Below are 26,222 nucleotides of genomic sequence, written 5' to 3'. Positions count from 1 at the left end.
ACGTCGCGCAGCGCTCTCAGGCGCCGTCGTCAGCCTGTTTCAAGCTGAAAACTGTTATGTGTCGGACGCAGCCCGGAGAACCAACCAGCGTTTGAAGGACCCAGTATAAAATAAGCAGAGCACGGTAGAGAAAAGAAAAACAACCCAAACTTAAACTTGCAAATAAACATGCTAACACCCCCCCCCCCCCGACAGCATGTAGGGACCAACACCCCCCAGAGGACATCCCGCCAGCTCCAGGAGTAATAACCACAGCCGAGGTCCCTCTGGGATCCAAGGTCACCCACGGGGACTCCCAGCGCCTCCCAGAGGACCGTTCCATCAACCCCAGGAGACGCCTCCCCTCATGACCAACGGACCCAGCCCCGGCCGTCTATGGCTAGATGGACCCACAGCCCTTTCCCCCCCAGAGGACACCACAGTCACACCCTGAGGGCGGAAACTGGGGGGAAAAACAAAAGGAAAGAAAAAAAAACATACAAACAAAACAACCCCAACCCCACCCCCTTGGCGCAGTGGAAACTGGAAGCACGTCCAGCGTCACCAACCGTGACTATACCCCAGAAGCCAACCGGGAGGAGTGGAACAGCGGTTATGGCAGACGGCACAAAATGGCGCCACTCCTCCAACTTCCAAACCAGCCACCAGCTGCAGGTATATCCCACTGCCCCAAACCTCAGCCACGCCGATGGCAGACGGCTCAAAGGCGCGCTGAAGCCGGAGGTGAAACAGGGAATCAACAAACAAAAAAAAACAACAACACCCCGAACCCCCCCCCTCCCAGGTGCAGAGGTTACCTGGGAAACGCCCAGCATAACCATACTGCACCACTCCAGCAACGCTGACACGTACGGCTCACCCGGCTGGAGTCAGAGGAGAAGAGAGGGCACAACAAAAAACAAAAAACAAAAAAAGAAAAAAGAAAAAACAACCCAATTACCCCCCCCCCCCCCCCCCATCACCCCCCAGGGGACCGTCCCATCAAACCCTGGGAAGGTGAAACTAAAGAAATTTTAAAAAAAGACTAACAGACCAACATAAAGTTGCTTGGGTCCTTTTTTTTTTGCTCCAAACAAACTGCAGGGTCACAACCCCAGAACACTAAATAGTGTAAAAAAAAAATCCCACACAAAAACCAACTCAAAAAACACCCACAAAAAATGAATCAACACAAAACTAATAAGTGACGTATACCGTTAAGCTCAAACAAATGGAACACACCTGTTCCAACTTAAGAGCTTAACGGTAATGTGACTCAGTTACCAACAGAGGGAGCCAAAGTGCTAAAAATGAAAAACCCACTTTGGTAACAGAGAACCCAACTCATGCTGCTTTTCTGTGCGCAGCAATGTGTAAACACACAACCAAAAATGTGATTCAACTAAATAACACCGGAGCTGACACAACAGACGCAGTAGTTATCTTCACCTGGGGAAACGGGGCTACAACTGTAACACAGGAAGCTCAGCGACCCATGCCACAGAGCTCCGCAGTGCGCGTTCACCCATTACAGACACACTCTTGCAGCTCCCGTTTAAACCTCTTATCCGGTCGAAGTGTGACGCGAAGCCGTCGCCAGTCACACTCCACCACGACCCTCGGATAAGGCAACAAACACAGGAACACAGCTGCAAGAGCGCTCAAATCAGTATTCAGTAATGGGTTCTCAAACACGCACCATCCGGGCGGAGAGCACCCGCAACTGATCCGGATAACTTCTGAACGTCTGCTGCCGCCTTCCCAGCGCGTTACCGTCTCTGCTACCACTGGGTCCGTGATGTTTGGCCAGAGACTACTGTTATGTGTCGGACGCAGCCCGGAGAAGCGACCAGCGTTTGAAGGACCCAGTATAAAATAAGCAGAGCACGGTACAAAGGATAACAGAGTTTAATAAACATAACAGTGATGTGATAATATAACAAAAGAGTGCGCGGTCTGGCGTGGTGGATTACGGTGCGCTCCCAGCAGCACTAACGGTCCGGAGCCAGAACCAGTTCGGACCCAAGGACCCCGCCGACACCCCCCAGGTGGCCGCGACAAACCGAGTCTGTGAATGAAGAAATCATCATGTGAGTCCACACTCCACACACAGAGAGACCGCTCAAAGGTGTACAAACAGCAAACACTTCCTGGCTTAATTACTAATCAGCTTCCCACCCTGCAGGCATGGAACACCCTGTTCACAAACTCACTGCAGTGGAAGCTGATTAAAATGACTAACATAACAGCTCAATATAATAAGGTGTGAGGGACACCACATTTACTGACTGTACAAATGTTAGTCACAAAACCTGACGTACCTCAGGAAGTGTGCTGACGAGCGTGAGACCTCACCCTCTCCTCTTTCACAGACCATGCATCAAACCTGGACATTCTCTGCATCCACTGATGATGAGATGGCTCTCGAGACGACGATCTCACCCGTCTGGTCACAAGGTCGAGTCTCTGGCAAATACACACTGTGCACTCCAGACTTAAATGCCACCATGTTCCAATCCATGTAGATGCACCACAGCTGTGAGTCCTGACGAGCCTCAGGTGATCAGGGTGAGGTCCTGATAACTCAGCCACACAGCCACTCAGTCCTAAACGCGCACCACCTGGAAGGAAAACCAAAAGACAGAAACAGAAGACCAACAAAAGCCAGCCAGGCACGCCAGCCACAACAGAAAACCTCCACATTTCAGGCTCTATTGATCCAGGATGTCGTGAGAGAACAGAGAAGTTTCAGAAGAAGTCGGTTTCAGCATTTTATCCGGATATTCCACTGTTAAAGGAGATTTTTTAATGAAAGACGTGCGGGCAGATTACAGCGTCGGCTCGCAGCCGCTGCGACGCTCCGCCACAGGAAAAACACCTCTGTTGGAAGCCTTAAGGACAAGTTGGAACATGTCCAGCTGTTAAACAATTTCTCATATACTCACTCCACTGAAAGCCATCAAAAGCCGCCTGGATTTTACAAATGGTTATCAACACGGAGGTGTTTTTCCTGTGACGCCACACCGCGCCGGCTGCGTCCCGATGCGCGGACCCATCCACACGTCTTTCATTAAAAAAATCTCCTTTAACAGTGGAATATCCGGATAAAATGCTGAAACCGACTTCTTCTGAAACTTCTCTGTTCTCTCACGACGTCCTGGATCAATAGAGCCTGAAATGTGGAGGTTTTCAGCTTGAACAGGCTGATGACGCCGCCTGAGAGCGCTGAGCGACGTCTCGCACCGTGAAAAGTCCTTAAAGCGACAGTCTCACCTCAAAATCTCTCATCAGCCGTTAAAATTTTCACTGAAAACCAGCTTAATTTTTCGAACCGTGTCCACTTCGATGTGTCTCACAGGTTTAGAAAAAATTTTGATCAAACAACGCGCCAGTCTCTCAGCAACTTCTCAGACAAAGGAATTCCGACGAGGGGCTGGACGACTCCTCCCACAAGGTGTGCTCACAGGCGAATGACGTCACCGACAGGCGTGGAAAAACTCACGCATGCGCACGAGGGTTCAAGCATGTCTGACGTAAAAACATATGAATGAAATCCATATAGTTTTTGAAAAAAATAAAAAGGACCGTAACTTTATTGACAGCCCTCGTATATATATATATATATATATATATATATATATATATATATATATATATATATATATATATATATATATATACATACATATATAAAATTACACACAAATAAGTATAAGTACACAATAATTAAGATCCTATTGTCTTATGTACAACTTGACCATGTTCAATAAAGCCCCTCTATCAATCAATCAGTCATAAACCATATTTACATTTTAACACTGTCTGCAGGAGGGGGTGCATGTGTGCATACAAGAGCTTTTTACAATCGTGGACATTAGCTTTGAGTTAGCAGAAGTTAGTGTGCACCCTGACGTCCACGAGATGTCTTGTAAATCACTCCAGAGGCGTTATCAGGTTACAAAAACAGCGGTTTCAGTTTTAGAAGTGTTTATTTCTCGTTAGCTTTTCCATAATATATGACAAAGAAGTTACGTTTACACACAAACAAAACAGAGTTTGCAGCTAGGTAGACCAGCTCTACTGTGACTAGCTGTCACCCCATCCCTAAAAAAACAAACAAGCAAACAAACAAAACGCAACAGAATGTAACAGAATGTGACATTTTAACCTCTTAAAATAGGTCAAGGCTAGCTATCTGTGAACTTGTCCAAGGTCTGTGCCCTAAGAATGTTCCCTGTGAATTTGAAGACTCTGGGAGTAGTAGGACTGGACTTCTACTGAGCAGATGGATGGACACAAAGTCTTCGCAGTACCTGATGGCCATATTTGATGGCCTTGGTTAAAAATTAAGTGACTATGCAAGCAAGAGACTATAAAGAGACAGTATGGTACTGAATGGTAAATCTGTTTGGTAGAGGCAGTTCTCAAATATTAAGAGACTGCAAGAAGGAGACTTGTGAGGAAAGCCATCAACCTGCACTTTTCACAATTTCCCCACTAGCCACACAAGCCGATAACATCTTCAGGGTTGTCTTGGTGGCTTTCCTCACTATTCCCCTTCTTTCACTGTCAGTATTTGAGAACTAAATACTTGGCACAGAGTTATCATACTGTTTGTATTTATTAATGATGGATGTAAATAAAGTTCAAGAATATCTCTAAAATTAGAAAGGTCTTGTCTCAGAGTGATGCTGAAAAACTAATTCATGCATTTATTTCCTCTAGGCTGGACTATTGTAATTCATTATTATCAGGTTGTCCTAAAAGTTCCCTGAAAAGCCTTCAGTTAATTCAAAATGCTGCAGCTAGAGTACTGACTAGAAGGAGAGAGCATATCTCACCCATATTGGCCTCTCTTCATTGGCTTCCTGTTAATTCTAGAATAGAATTTAAAATTCTTCTTCTTACTTATAAGGTTTTGAATAATCAGGTCCCTTCTTATCTTAGGGACCTCATAGTACCATATCACCCCAATAAAGCGCTTCGCTCTCAGACTGCAGGCTTACTTGTAGTTCCTAGGGTTTGTAAGAGTAGAATGGGAGGCAGAGCCTTCAGCTTTCAGGCTCCTCTCCTGTGGAACCAGCTCCCAATTCAGATCAGGGAGACAGACACCCTCTCTACGTTTAAAATTAGGCTTAAAACTTTCCTTTTTGCTAAAGCTTATAGTTAGGGCTGGATCAGGTGACCCTGAACCATCCCTTAGTTATGCTGCTATAGACTTAGACTGCTGGGGGGTTCCCATGATGCACTGAGTGTTTCTTCTCTTTTTGCTGTGTATGCACCACTCTGCATTTAATCATTAGTGATTGATCTCTGCTCCCCTCCACAGCATGTCTTTTTCCTGGTTCTCTCCCTCAGCCCCAACCAGTCCCAGCAGAAGACTGCCCCTCCCTGAGCCTGGTTCTGCTGGAGGTTTCTTCCTGTTAAAAGGGAGTTTTTCCTTCTCACTGTCGCCAAGTGCTTGCTCACAGGGGGTCGTTTTGACCGTTGGGGTTTTTCCGTAATTATTGTATGGCCTTGCCTTACAATATAAGGCGCCTTGGGGCAACTGTTTGTTGTGATTTGGCGCTATATAAATAAAATTGATTGATTGATTGACATGTTCAGTGACTTGGGAATGTTCATGTATCCGTCCCCTGACTTTAGATGTAACAAAACTGGCTGCAAAAGTGAAATTACTTATGCAGTCCAAAATTTTAGCTTTTAATAATTTTTATTTAATTTGTCATGCTGTCGAGATTACTTTTCACTGTTTAAAGGGTATTATTTTGAAAATTTTGTATGCAGAAGCCAGATATATATATTTGATGTCATTCCAACATTCAGATGTGTAATAGATTAAGGATTTATGAGGTCTGTGACAAAAGTATCCGACCTTATTATTTTTTTCAAAAACCATATGGATTTGAATCACGTGTGATTACATCAGACATGCTTGAACCCTCGTGGGCATGCAAGAGTTTTTTCACGCCTGTCGGTTACGTCATTCGTCTGTGGGCAGTCTTTGAGTGAGGAGTCGCCCACCCTCTCATCGATTTTTTCATTGTTTAGGAATGGCTCAGAGACTGCTGCTTTGTTTGATAAAAATTTTTCAAAAACTGTAAGACACAACTGAGTGGACACCATTCGATAAATTCAGCTGGTTTTTGGTAAACATTTTAACAGCTGATGAGAGATTTTGGTCTGGTAGTGTCGCTTTAAGGACGGCCCACGGCGCCTAACGGCGATCTGCGCTTCAAGGCGGCAGCGTCTCACCGTTTCAAGTTGAAAACTTCCACATTTCAGGCTCTGTTGACCCAGTAAGTCGTCAGAGAACAGAGAACTTTCAGAAGAAGTCGGCATGAGGAGTTTATTCGGACATTCCATTGTTAACTGACATTTTGTAATGAAAGAACGTGCGGGCAGAGTCGCATGTCGGGCCGGACCCGACCGCGGGGGGTCGCGACAGGAAAAACACCTCCATGTTGGAAACCTTAACGGACAAGTTGGAACATGCCCAAGCTGTTAAACAATTTCTCAGTTACTCACTTGTTGAAAGCCATCAAAAGCCGCCTGAATTTTACAAATGGTTTTCAACACGGAGGTGTTTTTCCTGTCACGACGCACACAGATTCGCCGAGTCGTCACGGAAATGACTCGGCGAATTTGCGCGCACGTCTTTCATTACAAAATGTCCTTAAACAGTGGAATGTCCACATAAAGTCCTCATGCTGGCCTCTTCTGAATCTTCTCTGTTCTCTCACGACGTCCTGGGTGAATTAATCCTTAAATTAGGATGTTTTCAGGTTGAAACAGGCCGACGACGGTGCCTGGAAGCGCTGCGCGACGTCCCGCTCTGTGGGAAGTCCTTATAGCGACAGAAACACCCCATAATCTCTCATCAGCCGTTAAACTTTTCACCAAAAACCAGCTTAATTTCTCGAATAGTGTCCACTCGGATATCCCTCACAGGTCCAGAAAAAATTTTGATAAAGCAACGCGCGCCGTCCACAGCGGCTATTCAGACAAAGAGATTCCGACGGGCGGGGTGGAGCACTCGTCACTCAAAGCCTGCCCACAGGCGAATGACGTTACCAACGCGTGAAAAAACTCACGCATGCGCACGAGGGTTCAAGCATGTCTGATGTAAAAACATATGAATCAAATCCATTTATTTTTTGAAAAAAATAAAAAGGACCGCTTTTTTCATCACAGACCTCGTACATGCTTTATCCTACCACTGTACAGTGCAGCCGGAAAGTATTCAAAGTGATTCACTTTTCCCACATTTTCCAAAATGGGACAAATGTACCCCCCCCCCCCTCAAAATTCTACTCACAAGAATGACAACATGAAATAAGTTTTTTTGTTAATTTTTTGCAAATGTATTAAAAATACATGTTCATATTCACACCCTTTGCTCAATACTTTGTTGATGCACTTTTAATTCAGTGCACTAGTAATCACATAACTTACCAACATAGCAATAGTTTGCACCATGTGTCCTGCTTAGTTACAACATAACGAGGTAACATATGTCACATGTCATATAATCCAATGGACATAGACATTGTTTGACCTTTACTTTGGAGACAAAGCATTCAACACGGTCAAAACTCTTCCATTTATTAATCCTATTAGTTCAACCAGTAATTTGCATCACTTTTTTCCAAAATTGGAGCAACTTTAACTTTTGACCCCTGTACAAACTGAACTGACCTTTCTCACTATTTTGCTGTTTTTACCCCATAACTCCTTAATATTAAGTTATAGTTAGTCCAAACTACACCTTTTTGGAATCTTTATGATCAAACAAATAATGTGGTGTAGTTTTCAATATGACTGGATCATTTTAAAATTTTGACTCCTATGGAATAATACAATTACAGAGTAATGTCTTATGCCGCGTTCACACCGGGTGCGACGTGAGCGACAGCAGCGACAGGTTTCCATGTAATCCCTATGGAAAGACATGCAGCGTGACGTGATGGACACGAATGAAGCGACGCGAGTGAAGCAATTTTGAGCGATTGGCGCGTTTGTGGCGCGATATTGCGTCGCGTCACATCGTGTTGCCCTCCTCCCCAAGTTGAAAAATCTGAACTTTTTTGTCTTGTCGCGCCGTGATGACCAATCAGGGACTGAATATGTAGTGACGTGGAGATGTCTGGAGTTTGACTGAAGATGTGAACATGTCCTGTATCTGGTAGCAGCCTGTGAGCAGGACTTGTCTCTCTTTTGTCCTTTATTTCACAATTATGACAGTTTATGAGTTTTTGGAGCGAGCAGCAGCCCTGCAGCAGCGGGAGCGGAGTTTCTTTCTCTTTTTATCCTACGTGCGCGCGCGAGCGAATCGTCCATGGAGATTATTTTACTTATTAACTACACAGATGTATAATAAAACAAATGGTGACTGGTTTCTAAACACAATTATGACAGAGTTTTTGGGGAAGAGTGAGCTCCAGCCCCACAGCAAGCAGCGGAGTTTCTTTTTTTATTGTTTACTTGTGCACACGTGAATGGGACATGAGGTCCTCAAACTGGATCCCGCAGAGGCGGAAGGACCGCTGAAAGCGGGCGTCATCCAGAAGCAGCTCCTCCAGCAAATAATGATACTTCCCGAATTGGGAACGTCTCATGACGTTTGTCAGCTTTCCACAACAACTCGCTCCGTGTGATCAAGGTCTGTCATGTTAACTTGACTGACAACCGGAGCCGGCGAGCGGAATGGAAGCTCCTCCTATTTGATGATGCACCGGGGTGAATTTTTGCAGCAAAAGCAGAGCGACACACCGGGCGATGGTGGCGCGTCCGTCGCCATGCGACCCCCGCGAATCTGTGGCGTCTGGTCATGCCCGGTGTGAACGTGGCATATGAAGTATTTGTGCCAGTGGTGCTTGTTTCCAGAAAAGAATGTTACAGTTATGTGCTCCACTAACAGTGGATGGTGTTTTTAGAAAAAGGTTCTCAGGTGTAAGGATAATCACTGCTTTTTCATTTATATTCAGGAACAATAAACTTCAATTTTGGGAAAATAATTTGAGAGAAAAATTGCTCAAAAACATCTATAGGTCATGAAAGGTTAAATAAGTTGTCTGTCGTCTTTGCAGAGGAAATACCCGATGCATTATAAGATTGCGCTCATCATCAACTACCTGGGTCACTGTATCTCTGTGGGAGCTCTGGTCGTGGCCTTCATTGTCTTTCTGTGCTTAAGGCAAGTACAGAAATAGTTCACATTTAAATGTGTCCTGTGAGGTTGAGACTTCATGGAAATTCATCAGAGAGATTGTTGTGGTATCCTTGGATGGTTTGTCATTAACTCCCTGATGTCAAATGTGCCTCAGAGGCTGAAAAGTAATATTGTGCGTATTGATAATATGTCTTTACTTGAATAAACCGTCCATCTTGTCAGGCCTATTTGAACATATGTCCGCTGGTAAATAGCTGTCTTCCGAGAATGTGTGTGGGCTTCTGAAGGCAAATATCAATATGTCGAGATTAAAGACCAATGGTCAATATTTATGACAGAGACGAAGAAACTTTGATTTAATGAACTCATGAAGATCCCTTGAAGTATTCTGTTTCCTGACACACACACACACTGGCCACTTTATTAGGCACACCTGTTCAATAGCTTGTTAACACAAATAGGTAATGCTGAGGGAGGTGATGGTCTAGTGGTTAAGCGTTGGGCTTGAGACCTGACGATCCTTGGTTCAAATCCCAGCCTGACCGGAAAATCACTAAGGGCCCTTGGGCAAGGTCCTTAATCCCGTAGTTTCTCCCGGTGTATAGTGAGCGCCTTGTATGGCAGCACCCTGACATCGGGGTGAATGTGAGGCATTATTGTAAAGCGCTTTGAGCATCTGATGCAGATGGAAAAGCACTCTATAAATGCAGTCCATTTACCATTTATTTACCATTTCTAATGAGCCAATCACATGGCATCAACTCAATGCATTTAGGCATAGACACAGTGACGACAACTTGCTGAAGTTCAAACTGAACATCAATGCAGAAGAAAGGGGATTTAAGTGACTCTGAAGGTGACACGGTTGTTGGTGTCAGATGGGCTGGTCTATTTCACAAACTGCTGATCTATTGGGATTTTCACACACAACCATCTCTAGAGTTTACAAAGAATGTTGGGAAAACAGAAGATATCCGGTGAACAGCAGCTGTGTGGATGAAGATGCCTTGTGGATGTCAGAGGAGAATGGACAGACTGATTCAAGATGATAGAAAGGCAACAGTAGCTTAAATAACCACTTGTTACAACCAAAGTACACAGAATAGCATCTCTGAATGCACAGCATGTCAGACCTTGAAGCAGAAGGGCTACAGCAGCAGAAGACCACACCGGGTGTGACTCCTGTCAGCTAAGAACAGGAAACCGAGGCTACAGGTTGCAGAAGCTCACCAAAATTGGCCAATGATAAGGTTGGAAAACCATTGCCTGGTCTGATGAGTCTTGATTTCAGGTGCAACATTTGGATGGTACTGTCAGAATTGGGCATTAACCACATGAAATCATGAATCCTTTCTGCCTTGCATTAACAGTTCAGGGTCCTGCTGCTGGTGTTGGTATAAAGGGGATCATTTCTTGATACACTTTCTGCCAACCAAGCATCATTTGAACACCACAGCTGACCTGAGTATTGTTGCTGAGCATGTCCATCGCTTTAGGACCACAGTGTACCCATCTTCTGATGGCTACCTCCAGCAGGATAATGCACCATGTTATGAAGTTCAACTCATCATCTCATACTGATTTCTTGAACATGACAAGTTCACCGTGGCCTCCACAGTCACCAGATCTCAGTCCAATAGTGCAGTGATTGCGCAATGCTATCATGTCATTATGGACCAACGTCTCTGAGGAATGTTTCCAACACCTTGTTGAATCTATGCCATGAAGAATTAAGGCAGTTCTGAAAACAAAAGGGGGTCCAACCTGGTACTAGCAAGCTGTACCTAATAAAGTGGCTGGTGAGTGTTTATAAGATCTGTTCATTTAATATTGGGTACCTTCAAATTTAGTCTTTTAAAGGCCAATGAATGAAGAAATCATCAAAAGCTACATTTACATGTAAATGCTGGCTGCTTAAGGATGTTGAACAGGATATACAGACACACACAAATGTTAAATTAGCAAATTAATAGGTGATGTTCCTCTGTTACATCACTTCTTTTCTGTTCTACACTGACTTTATGTATGAAAGCTTCATACTGATCCATTTTATTTATTTTTTCACAGGAGCATTAGATGCCTCAGAAACATAATCCACTGGAATTTGATCACCACTTTCATTTTGAGGAATGTTATGTGGTTTTTACTACAGTTGATTGATCACAACATCCATGAAAGCAATGAGGTGAGAGTGTGTGTGTGTTGAGTTGCATTACTATGGTAGATGTAATGTCATTCATAGAACAGTACCCAAGAATAGTATATCTGTGACCGTTTTTAGTGATCACGCCTTCTCTTTTACAGCCTTGGTGTCGCTTTATTACAACAATATACAACTACTTTGTGGTGACAAACTTTTTCTGGATGTTTGTTGAAGGATGCTATCTTCACACGGCCATTGTCATGACATATTCAACAGATAAGCTCCGAAAATGGGTCTTTCTCTTCATTGGATGGTGTAAGTATGTCCCTGTTCATTTTGGTATTGATGTGAAAATAATCCATTTGGTGCAATACTACAAAAAGTATCATTCCACTCTAAATGGTATGCAAATAATGAATGATCAGACCTCATTATTATGAAAAATTTGACAGGAAGCTCAAGTGTCCTTGAACGGCGCTGTGTGTTGTTTCAGCATTCTAAAGAGCACATTTCTTGGTGAGAAAGAGAGAGAAAGCGAGATTAAACTGCTAAGTCACTTTATCAAATCAAATCAAATCAATTTTATTTATATAGCGCCAAATCACAACAAACAGTTGCCCCAAGGCGCTTTATACTGTAAGGCAAAAGCCATACAATAATTACAGAAAAACCCCAATGGTCAAAACGACCCCCTGTGAGCAAGCACTTGGCGACAGTGGGAAGGAAAAACTCCCTTTTAACAGGAAGAAACCTCCAGCAGAACCAGGCTCAGGGAGGGGCAGTCTTCTGCTGGGACTGGTTGGGGCTGAGGGAGAGAACCAGGAAAAAGACATGCTGTGGAGGGGAGCAGAGATCAATCAGTAATGATTAAATGCAGAGTGGTGCATACAGAGCAAAAAGAGAAAGAAACACTCAGTGCATCATGGGAACCCCCCAGCAGTCTAAGTCTATAGCAGCATAACTGAGGGATGGTTCAGGGTCACCTGATCCAGCCCTAACTATAAGCTTTAGCAAAAAGGAAAGTTTTAAGCCTAATCTTAAAAGTAGAGAGGGTGTCTGTCTCCCTGATCTGAATTGGGAGCTGGTTCCACAGGAGAGGAGCCTGAAAGCTGAAGGCTCTGCCTCCCATTCTACTCTTACAAACCCTAGGAACTACAAGTAAGCCTGCAGTCCGAGAGCGAAGTACTCTATTGGGGTGATATGGTACTATGAGGTCCCTAAGATAAGAAGGGACCTGATTATTCAAAACCTTATAAGTAAGAAGAAGAATTTTAAATTCTGTTCTAGAATTAACAGGAGTCCAATGAAGAGAGGCCAATATGGGTGCTATATTATACTTTATGTATAATATAGCACATTTTATAGGATAGTACTATTACACTGTAAGCACAGTTTCTTCTATTATTTCAATCCTATATCTCTTGTTTAAACATTTATTTACTGCAGAATATTGTTAGCTGTATGTACATCTTCTTCATTTTAATTTAAATTTTTGCTCTATGTAACACTTGCTTTGAAATGTAATGTAAATGTAACGAAATGTAAACGTATGTTTCCCATGTCAGTAAAGCTCCACTGAAACGGAAAATTGAAATTGAACTGAAAGAGAGAAAGGCAGAGTGCACTGTATTTTCAGTCTATGCTTTTTTCTTCAGGAGCTGCCCTTTCTTCTTTCTCCACTTCCAAAGAATTCCAACTAATAAACTGAAATCATATAAACCAGATTTTTCCAATTATCATATTACAGAAGTGCATGTAAAGGCGAGAGATCAGACCATTACAGTTATCTGATTACTTAGGGAATAACCCTGCTGTGTCTGATGATTTGCGGACGTTAATGCTGGATGTTGCCGTCGCAAATTGAGTTATAAAATGGATATTTGGGGCCGTAATCCAGCATTAATGTGCACAAATCATCAGACACAAGGGGATTATTCCCATTCTCATCCAATTCCGTAGTTAGCACGGTTTATTTTTCTGTAAGTAATTTGGTTGGCGAAACTTACTGTAGCAACAGCGTCGTCACTCCAACGCCATTATTGACATCTGCGTAGCAAAGCGGTCAGGGCGCAGAATAATACATCAAATGTGAAACGGGTGAATATTTTGCCACCGTCAAATCGATATTTTATGGTCATAAATCTCTCACGATTAACCAATCAGATTTGCAGAATAAATGTAATTGGATTAGAATAACAGTTATCTGACTATTATGGTCACGTAAACGGGGCCAGTGGAGTGCGTTCAGCGTGAATCACAGCAAAATCAAGACTTTAAGAGCGAGAGCAGTGAAGTGTGGAAAATGCCGATTTTTATTTTATTTGCTTTGTGCTTAATTTCTCATGATAAATCAATTTAGCATGTAGTAGATGAACTCATCAAGCCAAGATGTTTTAATCCAACAAGACTGTCACAATATAAACTCTCCAGATTTAGGTTTTATTTTCTTTGGCATTTTCTTTGCCTTTATAACTATTGTGGGTTCTTACATAAAGGAAAAACCTCATTCTGTCTATTTTGCGTTCAAGTGACTCAACAGAGGTTGTTGAGTGTAAGATACATCACTCTAACAGATGACATGATAAGTTAGAATTAGAAAACTCGAGTAGGAAAAGGAATTGGTTTTAATGGCTGATGTGACAGTTTTATCGTTGAGATTCAGAGAGTCTGGCATATGTGTCACACTTATTCGATTCTATTTTTGTTATAAATTCAAGTCTATTATAAAAAGCCCAAAGTGTTTTGTTTTTATATTCTGGGTGGCTGTTCATTTTTAAGTTTTGCATTTAGGAATCTGTCAGGCTACACAAGAAATATCTTATTCAGTCTCCAGAGATTGTTGATTAGCAGTCAATAAGACGTGATGGAGGAGGTAGTTTAAATCTGTCTGCCACCAGAGGCCTTTTGTCACCCGGCTCTTGCACTCCTGTCACAGCTTCTGTCCTGGTTTTATATCCTGTCAGCTCTAGCTGGGATTTTTAGCTGAGTAGTTCATAGGAGATACATCAACTTGAATAAGTGGGCTGCACCACATATGTGTTCAGCTTTTCAAAACTGTCTTTTCACATACAGTAATGATTTTTATATTATATATATTTGCTTAAATATCTTCTTGGTTTAACACTCAAGAGTTTCAGGACTGGTTACAGCTTTTATTTTAATGTAAAATTGTATTTGCTTCATAAATCTGTCCAACTCAGAATCTTTGCGAACAGCAATTTTTATTTACTGTCAGAAATCTGTGTAAAATTTATCTAACCTTAAAAAAACTGAACCACTTATAGGAGCACTAGGAAAAAAGAAAAAACAACAACAACAACAAGGTTTACTTCATGAAATTTTGACTATAATGACCTCGAAGGAAAAAATAAATATCTGACAGAGTGCATCTGAAAATAAAACATTTCCAGTAGCTTAATAAAAACTAAATTGACGTAATAGGCCCATTAAATCAAACACACTAAACCAAATAGACAAACTACAACAAAACAAATGAAACAGGTTTTTTGAAATTTGAAAATTAATTACATTTTTCCACTATTTTTACACTGTCCTTTCCCACAGGTTTGAAGTTGAAGTTTACTTAGTTGACACTAACAAAGAGTTACAAAGCTCAGACTCGTAAGTGGCAGATTTGGCTTTTCTAAGCTCTCAGACAAGCCAAAGCTAACAGGCTAACATTGGTTTGGGTGTTTAATTAACCTAAATTTTTGTCGACTGGGTAGTGGTTTTCATGACAGCTGGATTGGGTGCATTTATTAAAATTCTGACTGGGCTATTAACAGTAACTGTGGAGGAACAGTGGAGCTAACCAAGCTACTGATGTCCGCTAACAGTGCTAATGGTGGTGATATACAAATTAAATATCATGAAGTATCACTCGATGGAAATGTTACAACACAGACTTCTTAGATTATTGTTTAGTACAACTAACCACAGAACAAGCCATATTATCTCAGATATTTGTGATAAAATTCACACAAAAAATGACAGACATGACTGGCCCACAACAGCTAGCAGCCATTACTAGCAGACTCTGCTAGACACAACTTGCACACACACGCTGGTGGGATGAAATATGGCACGGTGATGTGTCAAACTATTCTTCTTTTCCTTTTTGTCAGCTTGCACTGGTCAATAATTTAGTTAAGAATATTTTGCCAAAAATAGTGCAGCAGATAACATTATATTTACAGAAGAATTCTTCAAATGATGATACAAGCACCAAAGTTGGCACAAATACTCCTTAAACATTATTCTTTTGACAAAAACTGAGTATCCACTTGCATTTTCAATTGGCGCCCAGGTCAGGGTCAACCGAAGAATTATACAGGGGTCAAAATTTAAAAATGTTCCAATCATATTGAAAGCTACCACATTATTTGTCTGAACATAAATATTCCTAAAAGGTATAGTTTGGACTATCTATGACTGAATGTTATGGAGATATGGGGTAAAAACAGCAAGAATGGTAACAAAGGTCAGCTTTATGGCCCCTTCACACATAATGCGAAGTTTGGACGGCGTTTGGATGAAATTGGCGAAACAGCGCAAAACAGAAATTAGCACCCGAAACATCTCACAGACAGGCAGGCGTGCACGAACCCGGTGCAGGAGTTTATGCTCACACCGGTGTCCGTGGAGCAGGAACAGTGCCAGGTGCACCACATGGCGCTGCTTATGTGGAAGAAATAAAAAACAACTGGTATGTGTGGGACCACATTGCGCTGCTTATGTTGAATAAATAAAAAATAAGCCAGCTAGTACCTGTGGGACCACATCGTGTCACTTATGTGGAATAATAAAAAAAAGAAAAAACACACCAACTGGGACATGAACTCGCGTCTTTCAAAACCTCCAATTGCCAGTCAGAGACTTTACCACTAAGCTACAGAGCTATTCTTTGAAAGCTGCGGGAAGCTGCCTCCTATCAGGAAGGACATGGAAGTATTACAAAATAAAATTAAAATCCCACACCATATAAAAACACCGCATTATCAAGCAAGCCAATACAAATATGATTCCGTCTGTTCCTCTGGTGATGACCATGGTCACAGATACACAGTCATGAAATGACATGAATGAGAAGCAGTGTGCTCTGATGTCCCCATCTACTGGTCAGGTGTATCCAGTTGGCCGTGTGTGTGTTCTGCCCGACACATGTGTCTTGTGGACGTACAATTTCTCACATACATTGTTTATAAATCCATCCATCCATCCATCCCATTTTCTCCACTTTATCTGGAGTTGGGTCGCGAGGGCAGGCAGCTCAAGCAAAGCCGCCCAGACCTCCCGATCCACACACACCTCCCCCAGCTCCTCCGGGGGGAACCCCAAGGCATTCCCAAGCCAGCCAAGAGATGTAGTCCCTCCAGCGTGTCCTGGGTCTTCCCCGGGGGCCTCCTCCCAAGGGGACGTGCCCGGAACACCTCTCCAGCGAGGCGTCCAGGGGGCATCCGGAAAAGATGCCCGAGTCACCTCAACTGACTCCTTCGACGTGGAGGAGCAGCGGCTTGACTCCGAGCTCCTCCCGGTGACCGAGCTCCTCACCCTATCTCTAAGGGAGTGCCCAGCCACCCTGCGGAAGAAATTATTATTATAAGTAGTAGCATTGGTAGTAGTAGTAGTAGTAATAAAACAAACAAAAAGCTTCAAAAGTGACCTTTAATCTAGGGGTGTTGTGGGGGGCCATGTCCCTGTCCCACTCTGTTCCTGCTTTCCGCCTGGATTTGCCCCTGCTTTGGCTTTTGAGCAGGAACAATGGATAACATTTATTTATGCAGAAAACATGACCAGATTGGCAGGTAAGAAATTTTTATCAGTGTTTTTATGTCATGTCATCCTCAGAAAGACAGTTTAGGTGCATTTGGGTGAAAAAAAGTGTTAGTATTTGTGCATCACAGATCAGCTGTTTTTAGTGAGGACACACGGTGTGGCTCAGCTCAGAGTTTTAAATTTAGGGGAAAAAAGAGCATAAATATGTCTTTGTAAAGCTCGGTGCAGGTGTGCTGTCATCATCGTGCTCCGAGAGATAACTGTTTTTTCAAGTAGGAGAGGCTGCTGAAAAACACGGATGAAAAGGTTGCAGCTCGCTGAAAGCGGGCAGTTCAGTCGAACCCCTACCTATTGTCCACAGGCCAGTTTAATGCTGTGATCGACTTGCAATGCAAAAATAATAGTAACGCACAGTGACTTGGAGAAGTAACGTAAATCTGATTACTGAGTTGGAAAGATTAAAGCATTAGATAACTCATTACTGAAAAAGCAGTCAGACTACAGTAATGTGTTACTAAGTAACGCATTACCAGCATCACTGATGACAACAGAAACTACCCAAATGACCCTGATCAAAGGTACATACCCCGGTGATTTTGGCCCGATAGCATACACACAAGTTGGCACAAACAGGTTTTGAATGGCTACAAAAGGTGGCATCCTCACATTGATCTGGTTGCTTGTAATCATGTAAAGGTCAGTGAGTTTCTGGGCTCCTGAAAGACCCTTGCATCTTTCATCCAGTGCTGCACTGACATTTCTGTTTTTTGTGCTATCATTAATATTCTCTGAAGAATGGCCAAAAAAATCAAAAATTCTGCCAGGGTATATAAATGTTTTGATCACAACTGTAAATAGAATCTGTAGCTCAGAATTGTTAATCTGTTGATAAAGACAAATCTCCTCCATTAAAAAACCATTAGGAAAGTTTGCATTATTGTCAGACATAATTCAAGTCTGAAACTAATTTAAATTTAGCCAGTTTTAATGGGCATTTTACAGTGCATTCAGAAAGTATTTGCAGCACTTCACCTTTTCCACATTTTGTTATGTTACAGCCTTATTCCAAAAAGGATGAGAGTCATTTTTTTTTCTTAAAAATTCTACACATAATACCCCATAATGACAATGTGAAAAACGTTTGAGACTTTTGCAAATTTATTAAAAAATAAAATAAAAACCTAATAAATCACAACCTTTGCTCAATACTTTGTTGATGCACCTTTTGCAGCAATTACAGCCTCAAGACTTCTTGAATATGATGCCACAAGCTTGGTGCACCTATCTTTGGGCGGTTTTGCCCATTCCTCTTTGCAGCACCTCTCAAGCTCCATCAGGTTGGATGGGGAGTGTCGGTGCACAGCCATTTTCAGATCTCTCCAGAGATGTTCTATCGGATTCACGTCTGGGTTCTGGCTGGACCACTCAAGGACATTCACAGAGTTGTCCTGAAGCCACTCCTTTGATATCTTGGCTGTATGCTTAGGGTCATTGTCTGGCTGAAAGATGAACTGTCGCCCCAGTCTGAGGTCAAGAGCACTCTAGAGCAGGTTTTCATCCAGGATGTCTCTGTACATTGCTGCACTCATCTTTTCCTCAATCCTGACTGGTCTTTCAGTTCCTGCTGCTGAAAAACATCCCCACAGCATGATGCTGCCACCACCATGCTTCACTGTATGGATGGAGCCTGGTTCCCTCCAAATATGACGCCTGGCATTCACACCAAAGAGTTCCATCTTTGTCTCATCAGACCAGAGAATTTTGTTTCTCATGGTCTGAGAGTCCTTCAGGTGCCTTTTGGTAATCTCCAGATGTAGACTTTATTGGTATAGTCCCAAATTACAACAAAGCTGCCTCAAGGATATATTAGGAAAAGGATGCTGAGGATGGCACCGCCAGGCAGGAGGACAAAATAAGGCCAAGATGCAGGACAAGTGGGTGGTTTTTGCAAAAGAGGAAGATGCATTGGACAGGGTGAAATGAATATAGATGATCTGATGTGGCAACCCCTGTGCAGCTGAAAGAATGAGAGATGAAGAAAAGGATTTCTCTTTCACTTGTAGTCTATCAAAGCTGTGCCCCCACTATCACTTCAGTGCTGCAAAGGAAAGACAAATGTAGGAGTATTTGGCCTTGATAAACATCTACTGTACATTTTCTAAGTGCTCTTTTAAAGCGTGCTTTGACAGACTTTCTGTGGATAATGTGTTGTTTCTGTCTAATGTGAATCTTATTTCTCTGTTGCAGGTATCCCATGCCCTATAATAGTGGCCTGGGCAATTGGAAAGTTGTATTATGAAAATGAACAGTAAGTAATAAAAATTCAATTTGTCCCCAAGTTGCTGCAATATTTTTCTTTCACTGAATGGTGCTGGTGTTTTTTTTTATGTGAACAGGTGTTGGTTTGGGAAAGAACCTGGAAAATATATGGACTACATTTACCAGGGGCCGGTTATTCTGGTGCTTCTGGTGAGCAGCTGCGAAAAAAAAAACAACAAAAAAAAAAACTGTTGCAAATACATTGAGTGCAATTATATGCAGATGATATGTTGAAATTACACACAATTTGCACTAACATGAGACTGATCACTAATGGGTCCTTTTGGGTACAAATTGAAAAAGGCTTCAAAATGAAAAGGGTTTTATAATTAAAGCAATTACCCCACAGCATGCAGCTTGTACAAAGGTAGACCACATCATTCTGAAGCACTTTTGTGGATTTCAATACAGTAATACCAAAGTGTTTTAACACATATGGGCCATATTTCCTAATGGCTATTTACAGTACACACAGCTACCAGCTTAGCATTCTACGGTGACAGCGGTGATTGTGATGCTGCTCTAACTGCCTTGTTAAAAGGGGTTGCTTTGACTTCTGCCCTTTGCATTTCCCGCTCAACATTTAATAAGATGTTTGCTCATCTTGGAAAATATTTGTGTACTTTCAGAGCAAGCTGTTAGCACATACTTCCACACACATTTCTTGCATCTGTTTGTTTTCTTTTTTCTTAGATAAACTTTGTTTTCCTCTTCAACATCGTAAGGATTCTAATGACTAAACTGAGGGCCTCGACCACATCTGAGACCATACAGTACAGGTGAGGTGATTTTGATGGATGACTGCATGAAGTGCACAGCAGGAACACAGTGAAGAAATGCAATTCATGCATCAAAGTGTCAAATTTAGGAAGCAGCCTATTAATAACGTTTTAATTACTTAGTGTTTAAAATCTCATTTGGTTTAATTTCACACCAATCAGTGAGCTTTCTGAGACAAATCCTCAAATGTTCTCCTGCCAAGTAGATTTTTCAGGGATGAAAGGTTCTGCTCCGAACAACATTATGTTCAAGTCACTGCCAAGTGTAAAAATAGTAAAACAGATTGATATAAGATCCAGCATTTTAGTGACTTCCTGAACTTTGACATCAGAAGTGTATCTGTACACAGTGAAAGTGATGAACTTTGTTAAAAGTGTTGAGCATTCATTTATTCTCTGGGTCCTCGGCCTCTGAGATCCAGAGATGGGTGGGATGAGCTTATAGTGAAGCCGATATCTTTGCAGGAGAGTGAAGGTCCAACTGTTTGGACCTTCATTTGGGCCATGTTGCTTCCTACCTTAGGGTAATATCTCACTGGGCTGCGACAGCTTGCGAACGGCAGTTTTGCAATTTCACACAACGTTTGCATCCATTGCCATCCCCTCGCCTGAGTCACAGGGCAGCGCCCACATGTCGCTTGATTTTGAACAGACCAAAAAATTTGCGCAACAAACGTCCTCGCCAAATAGTCCGGCAGATGGTTTGTACCCTTCTCCATGTAGTCTCCACGACTCCGAAGCATGTGAGACAACTTGTGAGGGGTTGATACACATTTTTCCTCTTATAAGCGGCTGAGTGAGTCCAGCAGCCTCCAGCCGCCCTCGCTGTGCAGCCGGGCCGGCATCCACCCACTGTATCAATCAATCAATTTCAATCAATTTTATTTATATAGCGCCAAATCACAACAAACAGTTGCCCCAAGGCGCTTTATATTGTAAGGCAAGGCCATACAATAATTACGTAAAAACCCCAATGGTCAAAACGACCCCCTGTGAGCAAGCACTTGGCGACAGTGGGAAGGAAAAACTCCCTTTTAACAGGAAGAAACCTCCAGCAGAACCAGGCTCAGGGAGGGGCAGTCTTCTGCTGGGACTGGTTGGGGCTGAGGGAGAGAACCAGGAAAAAGACATGCTGTGGAGGGGAGCAGAGATCAATCACTAATGATTAAAGATTGATTGTTGCTGTACATGCACATGAGCCAGCTGGACATGACTTGTCTGGCCAGGGAGCCACACAAACAGGATTTATTGTGTTTTTCTCTTTTATTTATTTTTCCGAGGACCACAGTGGGAATACATTTAATGCTGCTGGCCCGGTGATGATCCCTGTGCAAGCATGGGCAGTGTGCTGGACGTCACCTGTGCAGGGAATGAAAACTACTTCTGGCTTCATTCTTTTATTTTATTTTCATCAGAGTGCTTCCAAAGGATCAAAGAGTCCCCACATCCTGTCCGGCCACGCCATCTAATGAAATTAAGTTTTATGCCTGGCCCGGCTGTGCACGCGCATCAGCCAGCTCGATGCATCCTGACTGGCTATGGAGGAGCCGCACAAACCAGATTTATTGCACTTTTCTCTTTTTATTTATATATTTATTTATTCATTTATTCATTTTGCTGAGGAACATAGGGGAAATATGTCTAATACTGCCAGGCCTGCGATGACCCTCGTGCATGCAGGAACAATGGGCTACACCTGTGTGGAGAATTTAGACAAGGCAATCTGGATTCATTGTTTTTATTTTCATTGTCTGTGAGGATGTCAATGGAAGTTGAGACGCAGCTCCTGGACATCATTCTGTAAGTCAGTGAGTGGTTGTTTACACCTTGCTTCTTGTTTTTAAAATGATTTATTTATTATTATTTTAACATTATTTACAGTGCTTTTTCTGCCTAAAGTTGGGGGAATTTTCACAGCCTTTCCCAGCCTTTTTTATTTTTTATAAAAGGGTGAATATAATGAATAGTACAGACTTCTATTTATATACACCTACTGGTTCCTTTGTAAATACATGTACATATTCTTATTTGTCTTTTTATATTTACTTTTACACCTTTGCACTACGGGAGTTGTCTTTTAATTTTGTTGTACCTTGTGTATAATGACAATAAAAGCATTCTATTCTATATCATAATAAGAAAGTAATAGTCCATGTCCATCCTCAGCACTCTGTGCACAAATGTGTCATCATCTCAGCCACACCAGTGATACTCAACATCCATGACAGTGCCATGCAGCATTCAAGTGCAAATCCTTGCGCCTGCAAGGACCTCGCCAGTGCTGCTCGGCTTTCACGTGTGTGCTGCGCGCCATGTCAGTGGCTCTCGTACAGCATGTGTGCAGACTGCTCACGATTTGTGACCATATTTTCACCGCCACTCTGCATGGCATTTAGCAGACAGTCAGCCGTCATGTGCACGTGTCAGAAGGACCAATTAAGTTAGATTCCATTGGAGAAATTTCTCACCTTTTTGCCTGTTTCATGTGATTTTGTGTCTCCACCTACTCCCCAGCAGTCGCAGCCCAGTGAGATACTATCTTTAGGGAGACTCAGGTGAGAAGTATCACTTGCATGGGGAGGGAGTGTCAGCTACAGCATTTTGGTCATGTGGAGCGTTTCTGTGCGTATGATCCAACTCGTAAATGCCTCAGTGCAGCAGACCCTAGTAGCTGGATATGACCAAGGTGATGCCCAGGTTTCACCTCGCAGATAGATGGTTACTTTCAAGAGGTAAAGATGGGACTGGTTGTCTGCCTGGGTGGTTGTCATACAGGACCCAAGGAAGTTCTGTGATGTGGTGGATGTGATGAGGCACAACACCAGCGCATGCCCCCAGTTCTTATGTGATTCTTAAAGCTTTTTGATCAATCAGAGAAATGTACTGCATGTTATTATCTCCCACCAGCCATAAGGGGAATATAGAATGGTGTGTGTGTGTGTGTCACCAATATTGAGGAGGTACTGACTACAACAACAAATATGAATGCAGAAACCAAAGTAGTCACACAAACAAAAATGTTTAATTAATTAATTAATGCTTAGTTGCCAATTTTGGACATCAAAGTCTGGCTCAGGACTGGCTGGCTCAGAATTTTCTGCACCTTAATGAAGCCAAAACAGAGTATATTCTGTTTGGAGCTAAAACTAACTCTGATCCAGATCTTGGCTCCCTGGCTCCTTATCCGAGGTACTGCGCTTACTGCGTGCTCGCACTGCTGCATTTAAATCTGGCAACGAGGCTGAGCGCAAAGCCGCACAATGTAGACTGAAGAAGGCCATAAGAGCGGCCAAGAGGCAGCATAGAGAGAAGACAGAGAACTTCTACTCCAATGCTGACCCCAGGAGGATGTGGCAAGGTCTGAACCACATCTCAGACTTCAGAACCGGCTCCAGGACCACCACCATCAGCTCTTCAGACAGCCTCCTGGAAGACCTCAATGTGTTCTACTCACACTTTGAGAGCTCCACCTCCACCTGTACCACATCCACAGATCATACACACACTTTGGCTGCCCAACCTCCCTCCTCCCCTCTCGTTATCACACCAGCCCAGGTACACAGAGCACTGAGGAGTATTCGGCTCCGGAAAGCTGTTGGCCCGGATAACATACCTGGTCGTGCCCTCAGAGCGTGTGCCAACGAGCTGACTGACGTTCTTACCTCCATCTTCAACCTTTCCCTCAGTCAATGCACTGTTCCCACCTGCTACAAGACCACCACCATCATCCCCCTCCCCAAGAAGAACCCCCCATCTTGCCTGAATGACTATAGGCCAGTGGCACTCACTCCAATCATTATGAAGTGTTTCGAGAGAGTGGTACTGTCATACATTCAGGGCTGCATACCGGACATCACAGACCCCCTGCAGTACGCTTACAGGCACAACAGGTCAACTTCGGATGCCATTGCTGCTGCCCTGCACGCTTCCCTCTCCCACCTGGAAAATAAAGACTCTTACATCAGAGTACTTTTCATTGACTACAGCTCTGCTTTCAACACGGTCATCCCTCACAAACTCACCTACAAATTGTCTGCCCTTGGACTCCACCCCACCCTCTGTGACTGGCTTCTGGACTTTCTGACTGGCAGACCACAGTCTGTCAAGATTGGGAATAGGACCTCAGCCAGCATCACCACCAACATCGGTACCCGCAGGGCTGCGTCCTCAGCCCTATTCTCTACACCCTCTTCACCTACGACTGTGCCGCCTCTCACCCCGACAACACCATCATAAAGTTTGCTGACGACACTGCTGTGATTAGACGCATCACCGGCGGAGACGAAGCAGCTTACAGGAGGGAGGTGGAAGGCCTGGTGACATGGTGTGGAGTCAACAACCTCACCCTGAACACAGATAAAACCAAGGAAATGATAGTGGACATGAGGAGGGAGAGGGAACCTCATCAGCCACTGTCTATCCAAGGCCGCGAGGTGGAGAGAGTGAGCAGCTTTAAATATCTGGGGGTCCACATCAGTAGTGACCTCACTTGGACACTTAACACCACACAGGTGGTAAAGAAGGCTCAGCAGTGGCTGTACTTCCTGAGGAGGCTGAGGAAATTTGGCATGTCACCCAAGATTCTCAGCAACTTCTACAGCTGCATCATTGAGTCCATTCTCACCACCTCGATTACTGTGTGGTATGGCAGCTCAACGGTGAATGACCGCAAACGCCTGCAGAAAGTAGTGAAGACCGCATCAAAGATCACGAGGACGCCACTACCATCTCTGCAGAGCATCTACCATCGGAGAGTCCACAATAGAGCTGCCGCCATCATAAAAGACCCTACACATCCCCAATACGGACTGTTCACACTGCTGCCTTCAGGACGGAGGTTCAGGAGTGTGAAATGCAAAACCACCCACTTCAAAAACTCTTTCTACCCCACTGCCATCAGACTGCTGAATGCTGCTAAGGACTGAGCAGACCCCCTGGGGTCACTTCACACTGTTACTGCACCTTACTGTTACTTTACTGTTAACTGTTAATACTTGAATCTTGCTATTTGCACATTATTTCATTTCACTTCATACTGTAACTGCACCTTTATTGTTACTTACTTTTTAATGCTTAATGCTTTTAATGCTTTTTTTTTAATGCCTATTTTGACTATTATTATAGACACCCGGTGAGAGCAGCAAAGAAGAGAATTTAATTGCACAGGGAAATACGTTTCTTACTGTACATATGACAATAAACCTTTTGAACCCTTTGAACCTATCGTAGGGCTGTGGTAAGGAACCTTGGTGTGCGGTTTGATGACTGTTTAAAATTTGAGAAACAAATTGACAGTGTGGTAAGAGCCAGTTTTTTCCAGCTGAGACTCCTGGCAAAAGTCAAACCCTTTCTAAGCCAAAAGGACCTTGAAAAGGCTATGCATGCTTTTATCAGCTCCCGGATTGACTATTGCAATGCACTTTATGTTGGTATCACTCAAGGCTCTCTAAACCGACTCCAACTGGTCCAGAAAGCTGCTGCTCGCCTGTTGACCAATACCAGGAAGCACAGCCACATCACTCCTGTACTTTACTCCCTGCACTGGCTTCCAGTCCGTTTTAGAGTTGATTTTAAACTGTTAATGTTTGTTTTTAAAGCTGTAAATGGCATTGCACCTTCTTATTTATGTGACCTGTTAAAAACACACAACCCTGTCAGAGCACTTCGGTCTGCTGACCAAAACTTTCTTGAGGTTCCCAGGTCCAGGTCCAAACAATGGGGTGACCGTTCTTTTGCAGTAGCAGGTTCTTAGTTGTGGAATGCATTACCTCCTGAACTGAGGTCTATTAATAGCTTGCCTCTGTTTAAAGCTAAGTTAAAAACATACTTGTTCAGGGCAGCTTTTTGCACATAATTGCTTTGACACTTTTTTGTCTATTTTTATTCTATTTTGGATGCTCTTATTGTGTTTTATTGTGTTTTCGTACTTTTTATTTTATCTCTAGCTGGTGCTATTGGAAAGCACTTTGGTTCAGTGAAAACTGTTGTAAAGTGCTATAGAAATAAAACTTGATTGATTGATTGATTGAAAGTCTTCCTCTGGGTGTCAAAAGGC

The 26,222-nt window shown here is 43.0% G+C and overlaps 1 protein-coding gene across 1 annotated transcript in view; it reads left to right on the top strand.

The window, feature by feature from the left end:
• Positions 1-26,222, top strand: part of LOC117522153 (corticotropin-releasing factor receptor 2) — a 162,783-nt gene that overhangs the window by 96,071 nt on the left and 40,490 nt on the right. The window contains exons 4-9 of the mRNA XM_034183532.1: positions 9,069-9,175; positions 11,219-11,336; positions 11,456-11,609; positions 19,317-19,377; positions 19,466-19,538; positions 20,082-20,167. Of these exons, the coding sequence (XP_034039423.1) occupies positions 9,069-9,175; positions 11,219-11,336; positions 11,456-11,609; positions 19,317-19,377; positions 19,466-19,538; positions 20,082-20,167 (599 nt within the window). The remainder of the gene's footprint in view (positions 1-9,068; positions 9,176-11,218; positions 11,337-11,455; positions 11,610-19,316; positions 19,378-19,465; positions 19,539-20,081; positions 20,168-26,222) is intronic.

Source organism: Thalassophryne amazonica, chromosome 12 (genome assembly GCF_902500255.1).
Source record: "Thalassophryne amazonica chromosome 12, fThaAma1.1, whole genome shotgun sequence".
In the NCBI taxonomy this organism is placed as follows: Eukaryota; Metazoa; Chordata; class Actinopteri; order Batrachoidiformes; family Batrachoididae; genus Thalassophryne; species Thalassophryne amazonica.
The sequence above is the reverse complement of the archived record's forward strand: the minus strand, read 5'-3'. Positions and strand labels throughout refer to the sequence as shown.